Source organism: Delphinus delphis, chromosome 13 (genome assembly GCF_949987515.2).
Source record: "Delphinus delphis chromosome 13, mDelDel1.2, whole genome shotgun sequence".
Taxonomy (NCBI): Eukaryota; Metazoa; Chordata; class Mammalia; order Artiodactyla; family Delphinidae; genus Delphinus; species Delphinus delphis.
Window position 1 is genome coordinate 12,009,032 of NC_082695.1, and position 14,456 is coordinate 12,023,487.

Sequence of the window (14,456 nt, forward strand, 5' to 3'; positions counted from 1 at the left end):
GCAAAAGACACAAGGGGTCTCAAAAGCAACCTGAGACAGAAAGACTTCTGATAATCAGACCAACAGGAAAAATGAGAAACAGTATTTACACTGCCATGAATTTGAGTGACTCAACGGGGAAGGCACATAACCTATCAGCAGATGCCAGGTAAAGCCGTGACGGTACATCCGGTACAGTGGAGACCTGCACGGGCATCAGAGAATGAGGCAGAGCTACACATACTGAGGACAGCCGTCGCCCGAACAGTCACACCCAGCGCACCAGGCCCAGCTGCGTGACGGCAGCTGGGGGGCGGGGGAGGGGGGCGCGCATCTGTGCGCAGGCACCCTCTAGAGAACGCCGCAGCACAGCCTCCGCTGAGGAAAGAGAAGCTCCCAGGAGACAACTTCTCCCTATATATACTTTTTTGTGCTTTTGAATTCAAAAGGTTACCTGCTTAAGTTAAAAAAATTTAAAGATAAAATTCTGGAAGGACATACTGGAGCTGGTAACAACAGTTACCTTGGGGAAGAGTCTCAATGGAAGAATGAGGGGAATAAATGCGGCTTTTACTTTTTATTCTAGGCGCTGCCATGTTGTTTAAGGAACAAGAACTCGTTCATGACTGGGAGGGGCACCCAGAGGCCTTCACAAGTACTGGTCACACTCTGTTTCTTAAGTGGGTGGGTGGGTGGCGGGAATGCTCAGGTGTTCCGTTCTTTAAATTGTACACAGCATACCTTGTATACACTCCCATGAGGATGTTTTGTTTCAAATAAAACAGGGTTTTAGAAATCTATAGTCTTATGACACGGGGGTGAGTGAGGTCAATGGCTTCTTCCCTGCTGGCGGCGAGGCTGACTGAGAGCTCCCTTAGTACAGCAGGCCAATCAACACCCCCCCCCCACCCCGCCTCCCCTCTTCCCAGGGAGGGGTCTGTGACCAGAGGGATGCCAAGCGAGCAGGAAGCACACAGAAGACAAAGAGCTCCAGAGCTCCCGCAGTCAGCATTTGCAGACACTAATCTTTAGGCATTTGTGGGTTAGAGAAGGGAGAAAAGGTAAAGTTGCCGTGAAAGGAACTCTGCCTGGAGGCTACAGCTGCACTGCTTACTAATGGGAACGTGAAAAGGAAAGGGGAGGGGGGAGAAATGTTTAGCTTGAGTACTTTTCAGTGCGTATTTGGTTAATAAGGGTCTATTTTGCTCTAGTGATTTTCATAAAGAGCTCCTCTGTTGAATATTTATACTCCATAATTTACAGTTTGGCTGTTAAGGAGACAAAGGCAAACACAAATTTGGTCCAGAAGTTCAAAGTTTGCCATCTGTTTTCCTATTGTATTTAGATACCGGCATGGATGGCTCCAAACAAAATACACAAATACACCAAAAGATACAGCCTTAGTGTATTTTATCACTAAGGAAAACAAAAATGGGCCAAAAAACAGACTCGAACTTCTCCCCACAGGGAAAAAGGAGAAGCACTTAGAAGACATCTCCTCAAAAAGGCACTGCTCTGGTTTCTGGCTGACAGAAAGAGATAGCACACAGCGCGGGGTGCGAAGTCCACGCGAACCCTTCGAGTTCACATCATGAAATGCATCTCTGCTTCACACACCTGACGGCGCGGCCCCAGCGTGCACAGCAGCGTTCCCTGGCAGAGCCCATACCCTCAGCGCTCAAATCAAATTCCTGACGTGGGGAAACAGGTAGCACAGCAAATGGGCACAAACATGCCAAGACAACTGATTCCAGGGACAAAAAGAAGCCAACGGTAGACACTGCGAATCCCTATCCAGCGTGTGTTTCATCAACTTTGCCCGTTGAAAAGAAAAAAAATTGGTCTGAAAGCTGTAATTGTATTATGTTTAATATTCATGGTTGGGTTTGGAGGGCTGTTCCAACACTCCCTCTCTCCAGCCCCTCTCTAATGAAAATCACACCATAGGAGTCAGCTCAAGCCCGCCAATTAAAACAAAAGACACCGGAACCTTCCAAAGACTCCAACAGAGGAGCATCCATCAGATGGGCAGGAAAACGTGCCGCGACTGAGAGGGAGGCACGCGCTGGCTGGTCCTGTGCTGAGCGCTTTGAATAACTTATTACAACACTTGCAGATGGAGCAAATGTAACATTTACGCCCCACTCACTCTCCCTAACGGCCAGCAGCAGCACCAGAAGCCACCACAACTCTGCATTTGTCAAGGCGAGAAGCTCCGACACTCTCTAATTAGGGGTCACAACTCAGAGCTTGCTTCCCATTGGTTTGGATAAAACAGTCCCATGAAATAATAAGGCAAACTGTATTTGATGGCAAAGATGAAGCCTGTTCAGGCTCTGGCTCAGCAGTTTCATTAAGAAGGACCTGACCTTCAGCTATATTTCTATCCAGAAAATACAGGGAACAAGCAAGACGGCATTAAAACAGTCTCTCTTTTTTTAAATGACCAAATTAATCAAGAAAACTCATTTTTTTTAAGAAATCAATAACATGATTGTTTTGTCTCATCGAACCTATATGAAAGAGGATTTTTAAAAACAACGTTATATGCCCAAATTAGTAGCTATAACATATATACAGCACCAATGATGGCCTTTGGTGAACGATTCATTTTTAATAGCAACTAGAAAGACATGTATTTTCAGGTAGAACTGCCCAGTTTAATCCAAGCAGGCTATGGTTAGAGCTCTGTGTATTGTAAAGCTGTGTCTCTGAAGTTTAGAGTTCTTTGCTTATTGCCCATAAAGAGTAATAAGCCCCTTGGACTGATCGCTCGACCTTTCTGGACCTGTTTCCTTAGCTGGGCCAGCTATTAGATGGTCTTAAAGAGCTCTGCTAGACCGAAAATTCTGCAACCCTTACGAGCCAGCCCATACCACCACCAGTGGACAAAAATGGTGTATGGAAACACAGAGACATTCAGCTTACTTTAATAAATCCTTTTAAATTTCAATCAGATGAGTGTACCTAGAGTAAGCTCTCTATTTTATGGTCAACTGATTTTCAACAGTGGTGCCAAGACAACTCAATGGGGAAAAAATAGTCTTTTCAACAGATGATGCTAGGACAATGGATATCTACATGCAAAAAAGAATGAGGTTGGACTCCCACCTCACACCATATACAAAAATTAACTCCATATGCATCATAGACCTCAGTGTAGGAGCCAAAATCGTAAAAATTCTTTTAAGTAAACATAGGAGTAAATCTTTGTGACTTTGGGCTAGGAAATGGCTTCTTCAATATGATACCAATAGCACAAATGACAAAGAAAAACTGGATAAATGGAATTTCATCAAAATTAAAAACTTCTGTGCTTCAAAGGACATTATCAAGTGTGAAAAGACAACCCATAGAACGGGGAGAAATATTTACAAGTCATATCTGATAAGAGGTTGGTATCCAGACTATACAAAGAACTCTTGCAACTCAATAAATAAAAAGACAACCTAATTAAAAAATGGGCCAAGGATTTGAATAGACATTTATCCAAAGAGGCCAAAAAGCACATGAAAGGATGTTCAACAACATCATACCTTTAGGACAGCTATAATCAGAGACCATAGCAAGTACTGGTAAGGATGTGGAGAAACTGGAACCCCCATATACTGCTGGTGGTGTAAGATGGTACAGTCACTTTGGAAAAGAGTCTAGCAGTTCCTCAAACAGTTAAACATAGGGTTATATAAGCCAGCAATGCCACTCCTAGGTATATATCCAAGAGAACTGAAAACATATGTCTACACAAAAATCTGTAGTTGAATGGTAACAGCAGCATTATTCATAATAACCAAAAAATGGAAACAACCCAAATGTTAACTGATGAATGAATAAGTAAATGTGGTATACTCGTACAATGGAATATTACTTGGCCATAAAAAGGAATTAAGTGGTGATTCAAGCTACAACACAGGTTTATCTTGGAAACATTATGCTAAGTGGAAGAAGCCAGTCACAAAAAGTCACACGTTCTATGATTCCATTTATATGAAGTATCTAAAACAGATCCGTAGAGGCAGGAAGTGATTAGTGGTTGCCTAGAGCTAGAGAAGTTGGGGGGACATGGAGAGTGACTGCTAATGGGCACAAGGTTTCTATTTGGGGTGATGAAAATGTTCTAAACCTGACCTGGTGATGACTGCACAACCTTGTGAACTTTACACTGGATTGTATAATTTAAATTAGTGAATTGTAGGTATGTGAATTCTATCTCAATAAAGCTAAAAATTTTTTAAATCAATTTAAGATTACAGGAGGAAAAGCAGTGGGATTTGTTGGCTCAGTGCATGTTGCTCTGGCAGCCCACTAACAACCTGATGTACGCCCTTACCACCAACTCTTCTTTTTGGCCCCGCCATGCCGCCTGCGGGATCTTAGTTCCCTGACCAGGGATTGAACCTGGGCCATGGCAGCGAAAGCGCAGAGTCCTAACCACTGGACCGCCAGGGAAGTCCCACCCTTATCACCAACTCTTATTTTGATTCTCCCCAGCAGAGCATTCTCTGGTCTAGATCCCTGATTTCATTCGTTAGAAATGAGCAGATCCCAGATGAGAAGACTAAGAGCAACAGAATGGGAAGGGACCCCCTTTAATACAGCCCTCTACTGCCAACTAAACAGTTTATTTAAATTATTTAAAGAGAGTAGGAGTTCTGCATCTGACCTAAAGTAAGCCCATTACTGCCTCTGTCTTCTGCTGCTACAACCCAAACCTCTGGACAAAACACAAAAAGCAAACACCTGAGGACCCTGGGGAGCTGACTCACTACAGTGGATTGTGGGGGAAGTGGCCACGGAGGAAGGGGCCGTGGGGAAAGGAGTTTCTCTCTCACAGCCTCACCCCGAGTGTGAGCTCCTGTAGCACAGCTGTGTGGTAGCTAAAACGCTAACAGAAACACCCTCTTTCTGAAGAACCAAGGAGAGAAACCCCTAAGTCCAAAGAACGTGGGTGTGGCATTTTTGGGGATTCCCCCATCTCTTTTCTGTCTGGTTTTGCCCCAAGACTGTCCCTATTCACAGAGCTGCATGGTGGTAGGGATGCCAGCAGGTGAAACCCTGAGAGAAACCCCATCTTCTCGTCAGAGGCCCAGGGGACAAGGGCCCTGAAAGCTAGAAATCACAGGGATGAAGAGAGGGAGGAACTGGAGACGGGGAGCCCGTGATACCGCGTGCGACCCCGCGCGTGGCCCAGGCGCAGACCCAAAGCAGTACAGCAAAGGCTCAGGTAAGATTTCAACCACTGCCAGCTCAGACTAACCTCTGGGTGGCACGTGTGCAGGGCAGTCAGAGAAGCACAGCAAAGGTTTTGGAAATTGAACTGACACTGGAATCACCACCCACAGAAGGGAAGACACAGCTTGCAGTCTGAACCTAACCAGGGGGACTGCCTGTTTAAAACAAAAACAAAACTCAACATCCTCCAGAGGATTACGTAACAGGATCGAAAGTGGACACAAAATGTCCAGGATACATCCAAAATTACTTGACATACCCCCACCCCAAAAGCCCCAGGAAAATGTGACCCATTCTCAAGGGAAAATGTCAACCCTAAAATAACCCAGACTTTTGGAATCATCAGTGACTTTAAAGCAGCTATTGTAACTATATTCCATGAGGTTAAGGTACAATGATAAGAATGAATGAAATTCTGAGCAGAGAAACAAACAATGGAAATTTTGAACCAAAAAAGTATAAAATCTGAAATAAAAAATTCACTAGATGGGTTCAACAGCAGAATGGAGGTGACAGAGGAAACAGTTCATGAACCCAAAGTTAAATCAGTAGATATGTGCAACTTGAAGAATGTAAGGCTTAGGAAAGAAAATGAATAGAGCTTCAGTGACCTGTGGGATAATACCAAAAGTCTGTTCTTCACATCACTGAAGTTCCAGAGGAGAGGGGAAAGGGATCAGTGTGGAAAAAAATATCTGAAGAAATAATGGCCAAAAACATCCCAAATTTGGTGGAAGACATAAATTTACAGATTCTAAATGTTCAGTGAACCCCAAAGGTTAAACTAAAGAAACAAAACAAAAAAACTCACAGTGGTCTATTTCCTGCAGACTTTATCTTGGTAACCCATTCAAGTTTCTCATAACTGTTCTAATTCCTAAGATTTATTTTTGCCTTCATTGAACAAATACAGACTTTTGTTTAATTGAAAACACCATCCAATTCAAGAAGCACCATTACTTTATGTAATATTTTAACATGCTGCCATTTGTAAGATGTTATTATAAAAGACACATCTTGATTTTCATAGATGTGAAAATGTAAAGAAAAAAAAAGTGCATCTCAGAATAAATGCAAAACATACACAGTTAAGCCCTCTCTGAGCACTAGACAGACACTGTGGTAAGACACAAGCGTCCTGTCCTAACACCGGATGCACACCGCTCCCTCCCTAATGTTACTTACCACTCTTCTTGGCTTAGCAGGAAAGGACAAAATACGCATTAAAAAAACCTCATTGATCTGTAGTGTTAAAACTCTTGTGCAGAGCCCCACCTATATAACCCCACTTTATAACCCTTCCCTCCCAGCGAGGGAAAAGTACAATCCAACCATAACTCAGTTCCCACCCTGATCATTCTCTTAATCTTTATCAGACTCTACTTAACCTCTAGTGACAAGCTAGGTGAGCTATTTGTTTCATTTTTAATTTCAGCTTATACCCACCCCCCCAAAAAAAACCAACTCCTTAGAAAATTCCACCCATGTTATTAGCAAAGTTACTCAAGCTGATTTCCTTAAAGAAACATTATTTTTGTTTTAACCTTGGACAGTTTTATGTACCTTTCGAGTCCATTTCATTCTCAGGTTATTTATAAAGTACTAAGAGAATGCAATAGAAGTTCAGTTTTTTAAATAAAAATGGAGGTTCCAAGGTTTTCAAACTGCATCTGTCATGAAGTGATAGCCACCTAGCTCTCTTCACAGTGTTTGCCCCCTCCGTCCCACTTCTGAAATAAGACATAAGCTGTACAAGCCTGGGTGTGCATCTCTGATGAGTTCCTACTCATAGCTATTAAGTCTCTGGGAAAAACCCCACAAGACATACCTCTATCACTTAAAAGTCTAGAGTCCTTATTCCTTCCTTTTTCCAGATGTATAGTGCTTTTAAGCCCCATGTTTGAAATTCATATTGCTAACACTGTTAATGTGATTCATAAAGAACAATCTTATATATGATGGCAAGCCTCTGCGGTACCAGTAGTGGTCAAATAGCTGGCACACAGATCTACAAGTGGCCCTGATTAAATGCCATTTTGGATAGCCCCCTCCCCAACTCCAAGTCCCAAGTCTATTCTTTTCATCCAAAAAGACAAAGGGTGTAAAAAACCCCACAAAAAACGTAACTGGTTTACTAATAAAATGGCTTTTAACGTGGTCAGGTCTGGCCTTCAAAATGGCCAGAGAGCCCTGTACACTGCACATTCGGCTTCTCCTCTGGCAACGGGGAGCACGGTCAGGCAGCCCTGCTCCAGAGGAAAACGTCAGCTTTACCGAGTATGTACAGGCCTCCTCACTGACAGCAGGACGTGCAGCTGACAATGGTCATGACAATCTGGCTGTAACTGTGCTTCTGGAGCTAATGAGGTTACGTTATATAGAAAGCAGAGGTCTCTTCTCTGGAACACCATTTTGGTTTCCTGGGAGCCTAGCTGTGGTTGAACACCTAAATGGTCATGCTGTCAACAAACTCTGAAGCATAACTTACAATCCCAAACCCTTCCATCTGGATGCCCCACAGAGCCCTCTGCATTTGCTCTCCTGGAAGGCGAAGAGCTGTTAGGTCCCTGTGGGTAGATCCTATCAGATAAGCTTGAAGCCTTTGTACAGCTCAGTCAGAACTGAAAATGGGAGAGTAAAACTATAAACTGATGTGTTTCATTTGCTGTGCCACAAGTGGGGCCACTTATCAAGCCTAGTTTGTTTTCTTTTTTTTTAAAGAGAAAAACTGCCTGGACATACACTGAGGAGTTCAATTCTCAAGCATGAGAAGTATCAGCTGTTTTAGGAGGGCTCGAGGAAAATAAGATCAGGTATTTTCTTTCAATAAAGCATACTCACATCTTTTTGCTCTCTGGGAGGGAGATAGTAGTAGTGAAGGTCAGAAGTTGAAAATATTATCTGACAAAATAATTATTTTTGCAAGCTGCTGCACTGGTACGACAGAGGTCTGGGATTTGGCACAAAGGAGGACCCGCCTCACGATCTGATACCCCACCAAGTGGCCCACCACCTGCAGCCCGGGGCTGGCCAGGGGAGGGGGCGCCAGCTGAACCTGGCCTCCAGCCATGCTACCTCTCTTCAGGGCACTGGGATCAGACATGACAGATAACCAGTCAAAAAAAGAAGAAAAAAAAAAAAAAAGGAAGAAGAAGAAAGAAAAGGAAAAGACAAGGGGGAGAGGGAAGAGAAAGGAAAAAAGCCTAAAATTTGGACTCAGACAGTCTTTTCAAACACTTTAATCCTTCCATGCTGATGGGTCCTGGAGCGGCCGGAGCTGGCACTGGACCCTGTACCGGGAAAATCCAACTCCCTAAGCCAATACGTTAAAGGGAAGACTGCTAATCAGCTAAATAGAAACTGGAATCTGTTCACATGAAGTCTCTTTTTTTCCCCCATCACCGGAGGGACACCATAGTGGTCTGAAACACACTCTTGACATCATTTGGCAGGCAAACCTATTTTGCTGAACATGATTCATCCCTTAGGTTGTTGTTTTTAATATTAGAAAGTGAGCTTTTAAATGCCAAACAAATTTTACAGCAGGGGGACAAAAGATATTCCAAGTGGTCTCACTGGACCTTCCACCAACTGCGTCCACCAAATGGCCTAAAAGACAACCTTCCCATGGTGTTTCAGAAATGAGGCAGAGACGCAACTCCATCCAACTATTACCTAATACAAGACTTTGTTCTCCAAGTTCACACGGATGGTATTTATGGGATCAGGGCTGAACTCAGGTGGGCAGAGATGTGAGTGAGAAGTGAGGAGGGTGAGCCGGGGAGGAAATCAGTGAGCTCAGTGGAGGCCGAGCGGCCAGGCCTCAAGAGAAGCTGCCTGTGGCTCTAAGATGCGACTCTACTGACACCTACCTCCTGTCCATGTTGCCACTGACCATGAGATTGGGAGGGCTGTCCCGGAGGTTGACGCAGGTGAAGTCGCCAAGCGCGTTGCCCAGCTTCGAGAGGCAGCGTTCCGCTTCCAGGCTATACACCAGGATCTGGGGAGGAGGAAAAACACGTGGGTGTGCGTTAGGGGCAGCAGGCCTGCACAAACAATTTCCACCCAGCGTCGCCCCGGGGCACGGTCACAGCGCCAGCTCCCATTAGAGAAGAGGCTCTAATACTCCATTTCCTGACCCCTTCCAGGTAATGACAGTATAAGGATGGCTCTTAGAACAACAAAAGGAAACACAAGAGAAAAGAAAATCCAAAGAATTCCAGGCCAAGGTGCAAACAAACTCATAGGACACAAAAAAATGCCAAATGGGGAAATTCGGTATCCCAGTTTCTTAACACAGAAAAAGAAGCATGGAAACTAAGGGTCACTGACTGCTTCTGATTAGTTAATGGGGGAGGCTAACAAGAAGTCTGTGTACAGGGTTCTCTCTCGCTTTTCCCCCTCTGTATTTATACCACAGAAGGTAAAAAGAACAAACAGTATAAGCATCCAGGATGATGAAGCTTGTACAGTTAACCACTAGATGATTCCTTTAGATTAAACTACAAACCAAAACATAGTCTTATTCCCAAACGTTAAAAAAAAATTTTTTTAATTGAGGTATAACTGATATTCCCCAACATCTCTCTCTTCAGTCACTCTCCACTAGCTAATTATAGTAAGCTCTGTTCCATAAGGTATGGAGGCAAGTAAGAGAGTATCCTTGATCTCTAGACAATGTATTCATTACATTTGAACACTGCCTTTTCTCCAGCAAATGGGGAAACAAGGATGATTCATAAGGAATCTTTCTGAAGATTATTTAAGTCTTTTACTAAAAAGATCTTAGTAATTCAATTAACATTAAGTGCTTGCCATGGGTCAGTAATTGTTGTAAGTACTGAAGACATAGTTAGTCCTTGCACCCAAATTCACTGTTCAAAATCCTCCTCATTTAAACACACACACACATGTGAGTATACATTATATTCTGTTGATCATGTGGTTAAAATTAATCACTGAACTCAAAAGTTTTAATGTTAATATTTTGTAGAGTCTCCTCTCTTAGCCCACACGTGAAAATGATGTGCTATTTTTTCTTATTAACCTATACATTTATCAATTATCAGTGTACAGATTCCTATTTTAGTACTGAGAGGTTAATAAATTGACTCCACCTTGAAAACCATTGATCTCATTGTTGACACATATTTCTAACAATTGAATCTTTGGAAATTCCTAATAGTCAAAACAACACTATAATATTAAGTAAAACTGCTCACGGTATCTGAAAGGAAAGAGCAATTTCAAAATGTAAAATGCCTTCTTTTTTTTTTTTTTTTTTTTTTTTGCGTTACGCGGGCCTCTCACCGCTGCGGCCTCTCCTGTTGCGGAGAACAGGCTCCGGATGCGCAGGCTCAGCGGCCATGGCTCACGGGCCCAGCCGCTCCGCGGCATGTGGGATCTTCCCGGACCGGGGCATGAACCCGTGTCCCCTGCATCGGCAGGCGGACTCTCAACCACTGTGCCACCAGGGAAGCCCGTAAAATGCCTTCTTAATCCCTAAAGACCATAGAGAACAAGCTAAATTTTATTTTTATTTTCATGCAGTTGAAAATAAAAGTTTCTGAGAAAATTTCAACTGTAAAATATCCAAAATAAGATTCTTCTTCCAAGTATGGACATAGAAATAAATCAAATCTTCCATCTACAGTAAATATCCTAAAAATTGCATGAAAATTGGTTCCTGGAGGGAGGAAAAAAAAAAAAAAACACCAGCAATGTCATGGTCTACCCTGAAAGTAACATTCTGCACTTATATATGACTATACAGCTTTCAAGAGGGCTTTTGAACTCAATCTCTTCTTCTTTTTAAAATACTTCAACATCTATAGCAGGAAGAAATGTTCCATGATAAATATAAGAATTAAAATCTGATATTGAGTCTGTTCCTATGTCTTTATACTCTTTTTTAGAAGTTCTTTTTTGACAAGAGGATAGATCATTTCTGAATGAAACAGTGGGATCTAATCCCTCTTCAAAAAGACTGCAAATTCATCGTATAAGTTAGTAGTCAGGAGTCAAGTATTTTCTAAAATGTTTAATAATTCAATGAATCAGAACTATCCAAAGAGTACCTTGACCATTACGTTTAGTTAAAGACCGCAGAGATTAGAAAACACATTACCCATCTCAGAGGCGGTTCTTCCCACGTTACGAGTCCCTCAACAACCTTTAGCATCTCTCTCTCCCCTCCACGCTCTCTCTCTTTTAATAAGGTTGAGCAAATGGGACTTCATTTTATCTGATTGCCACAGACTAGTGAGATTAATTATTCATGCTCACACTCTCCCTCTTGTTAAGACCATGCATTAGACTAATTTTTCTCTTTATTGCCCTAGTTGGGTGAGTCTCAACCCACGGCCACTTGACTCACTCTCAGAAGTGTATGGATATGCTGGAAAGAAGGAAAAAACAACCCATAGCTAAAACCTTGGAGAAAATGTTCTGCACCAATGTGACCGCCAAATCAATAGATGTTGCTGGGGATATTTTTCTTAAGTACCACATGTATATTACAAAAGGGTTTAAACAGTGATAAAGGCGCAAATTTGTATAGAAGTTGGATGTTTCTTTAAGAATTATCTAAAATGACTGAACCATGTTGTATATTTTACAAAGGTAACTGCAGGAGATGCAGTGTGTAGTCTCGGACGCTGCAGGGTCTACTCCTTTCTCTTTGGCTTCCAGGGAGATCTAGAGGGCACCTGGTGGAAGCAAGCATTGTTTAAAAAGAACTTTCTGGTTTTTTCCTTCTTAGAGATGTTAAGGTATTTTCACAAATCCTAGTCTTAGAATCCTAACTTTCATTGTTGTCAATTATTCAGATTTCTCTGAAATTTCTCTGAAATTAAATAAACTGTTAAACCACTTTAACAGTTTAGTGTATACAGTTGTCCCTTGGTATCCATGGGGGTTTACTGCCGGGACCCCCCGGATACCAAAATCTGCCCACACTCAAGTACGTCCCTTATATAAAATGGTGTACTATTTGTATATAACCTACATCTTCTCATCTACTTTAAATCATTTCTAGATTACTTACAACACCTAATATGATGTAAATGCTATGTAAATAGTTGCTGGTGCTCAGCAAATTCAAGTTTTGCTTTTTGGAACTTTCTAGAATTTTGGGGGGAATATTTTCGAGCCGAGGTTGGTTGAATCCGTGGATTTGCAACCTGTGGATGTGGAGGGCTATGTACTGCTAGACTTTGTCTTGTCTGTTGTGCGCACACTCTCTCTCTCTGTGTATAAAATTATTTTTTTCTCTCGATGGGACTGTCGTTCTACAACTTGTTTTTCCTACTAAATAACATGAGAGTTCTTTCCTCGTCAGTACCTATACATAGATCTTGTTCTTTTTAAAGGCTGCATAGAACTTGTCTATGGATATATGATTCCATATTGATGGGTATTTGGGTTGTTTCTAATATTTTAGACAAAATAAATAATGCTGGAATTCTTTCAACCGCCAGTAAACAAACGTTTATGACTCTTCTCTGTGCAGCACTGGAAGGAACAGGGAGGTGGATGATGTGCAGGAGCCTTGGCTGGCTGCCAGCTGAAACAATCCACCTCTTCACCAGCTAGTGCACAGCCACCAACTGTCCTGGTCTGCCATTTGTGGGGCTCGCCTCTCTAAGGAGACCCACCTTACAGCCATGTTCTAGCAGGTGGTGGTGTAACAGTAGGGGCAGCAGTGTAGAGTCAGGATGGAGGTGGTGGCCACAGGCCTGACATCTGGGAAACATCGGCAACGCGCCGGTGCAGGCAGGCCCCGCCCCTCCCGGGTGTGACCTGAACCATTCGGTGTGCCTAGGACTGGCTTTCCAACCAAACCATGAGGAAAGGGATAAGAAATGGCTACTGCCCCTGCAGTGGGGTGAGCTCAAGGCAGGCCAACTTCCTCCTTCACCCATTAAGAACTGGACTTAGCAATACAAACATTTCCTAATCTGGGACTGCTATTAGCCTCATAATGAAACAGGAACCACTGTATACAGAAATAGCTATGAAGAGATTACAGAGCCTTGCAGTCCCAGACTTTTGGCTGTGTGCTAATGACTGAAAAAAGGAATTCCATTTGTGTTTTCTTTAAGTTTACCAAAATAGTGAGTCTTCCTCACACTCCTATGTGTCATCTGCCAAAGGCATTACACCACCACCAACGTCAACCTGAGCAGCGGGCTCACCGCCTCAGGACCCCAGGCACTGCCTTTCCAAAGGGGTGAGGAGTTGTCAGAAGGCTTCCTTACAAGACTATAGCTTTTTAAAAGGCATTGTGAATTTAAGATAATTTGTCTGCCACCATCTAAAAAAAAGGGAAGCGACAGAGAGAGAAAAGGTTAGGAGACGCTGTGCTGGATTGCAGCGAAGTAAAGATTAAAAAAGGCATGGGGAGGAAGATCTGACTGACATTCCTGGAGATAACAAAGTCTACCTACTTTCTTTTCTGATCTCTAACAACCCACCTCCATCACTACCACATATATTTTGCCCTTCTGAGGGGGTAAAGTCATGATAAGAAGCCAAATTCTAGAGAGTAAAGAAAATAATCCTCATGGTCTCTCCTCTTCCATCCCAATTAAGCTTACTGTGGGTTCTCTTTGAGCCCTTAGCAGAGTTTATTCCCTCTTGTCAGCGCTGAAGGTATTCACCATCTACGCACCCCATCTGGTGTCCCCAGGGGGCCACCTTGAACCGTACATTTGCTTCCTCCAACTTTTCCCCAGACCCATGGTTCTCAAACACTGGAGGGTAGGAGGGTCACCGAGGAGACTGTGATTTTAGCAAGCCAGCTAAGGCACTGTTACCAAGCGCCATGCCACATATTGTAAAATACTGTCCTAGACTTAGACTGTAAGTTCCTTGGGGCAGCAATCCTATCATTCATTCCTGCAGCACTGACTAAGGGCCAGCACGTGCCAGGTACTCAGTAAGTGCTTGTAGATTAACTGACTGGTACACATTTATCAGGCAAACCCAGGGCTTACCATGGTCTGGTACATAGTAAGTACTCAGATAGTCCTTGTTTTGCTTAACACATTCCCCCATTTCTGGATGCCTAATCTTGCTGCCGGCTTGTACAAAGGAACCACTTCCTTGTACTCAAAACAGAAGGTTCCACAGATCTCTCTCCACAGTCTCCAGATTCCAGAACTCCCAAACTGTATCCAGGCCCAAGGTTCCACCTCTGACAACACAGCACACTATGAATGTCTAGAATGTCTGGGAAACCATCC

General features: G+C 43.0%; 1 protein-coding gene across 1 annotated transcript in view; it reads right to left on the reverse strand.

Annotated features, from left to right (window-relative positions):
- FBXW8 (F-box and WD repeat domain containing 8) overlaps window positions 1-14,456 on the reverse strand; it is a 114,461-nt gene that overhangs the window by 10,215 nt on the left and 89,790 nt on the right. Inside the window, exon 8 of the mRNA XM_060028099.2 lies at window positions 9,084-9,211. Coding sequence (XP_059884082.1) covers window positions 9,084-9,211 — 128 coding nt within the window. The remainder of the gene's footprint in view (window positions 1-9,083; window positions 9,212-14,456) is intronic.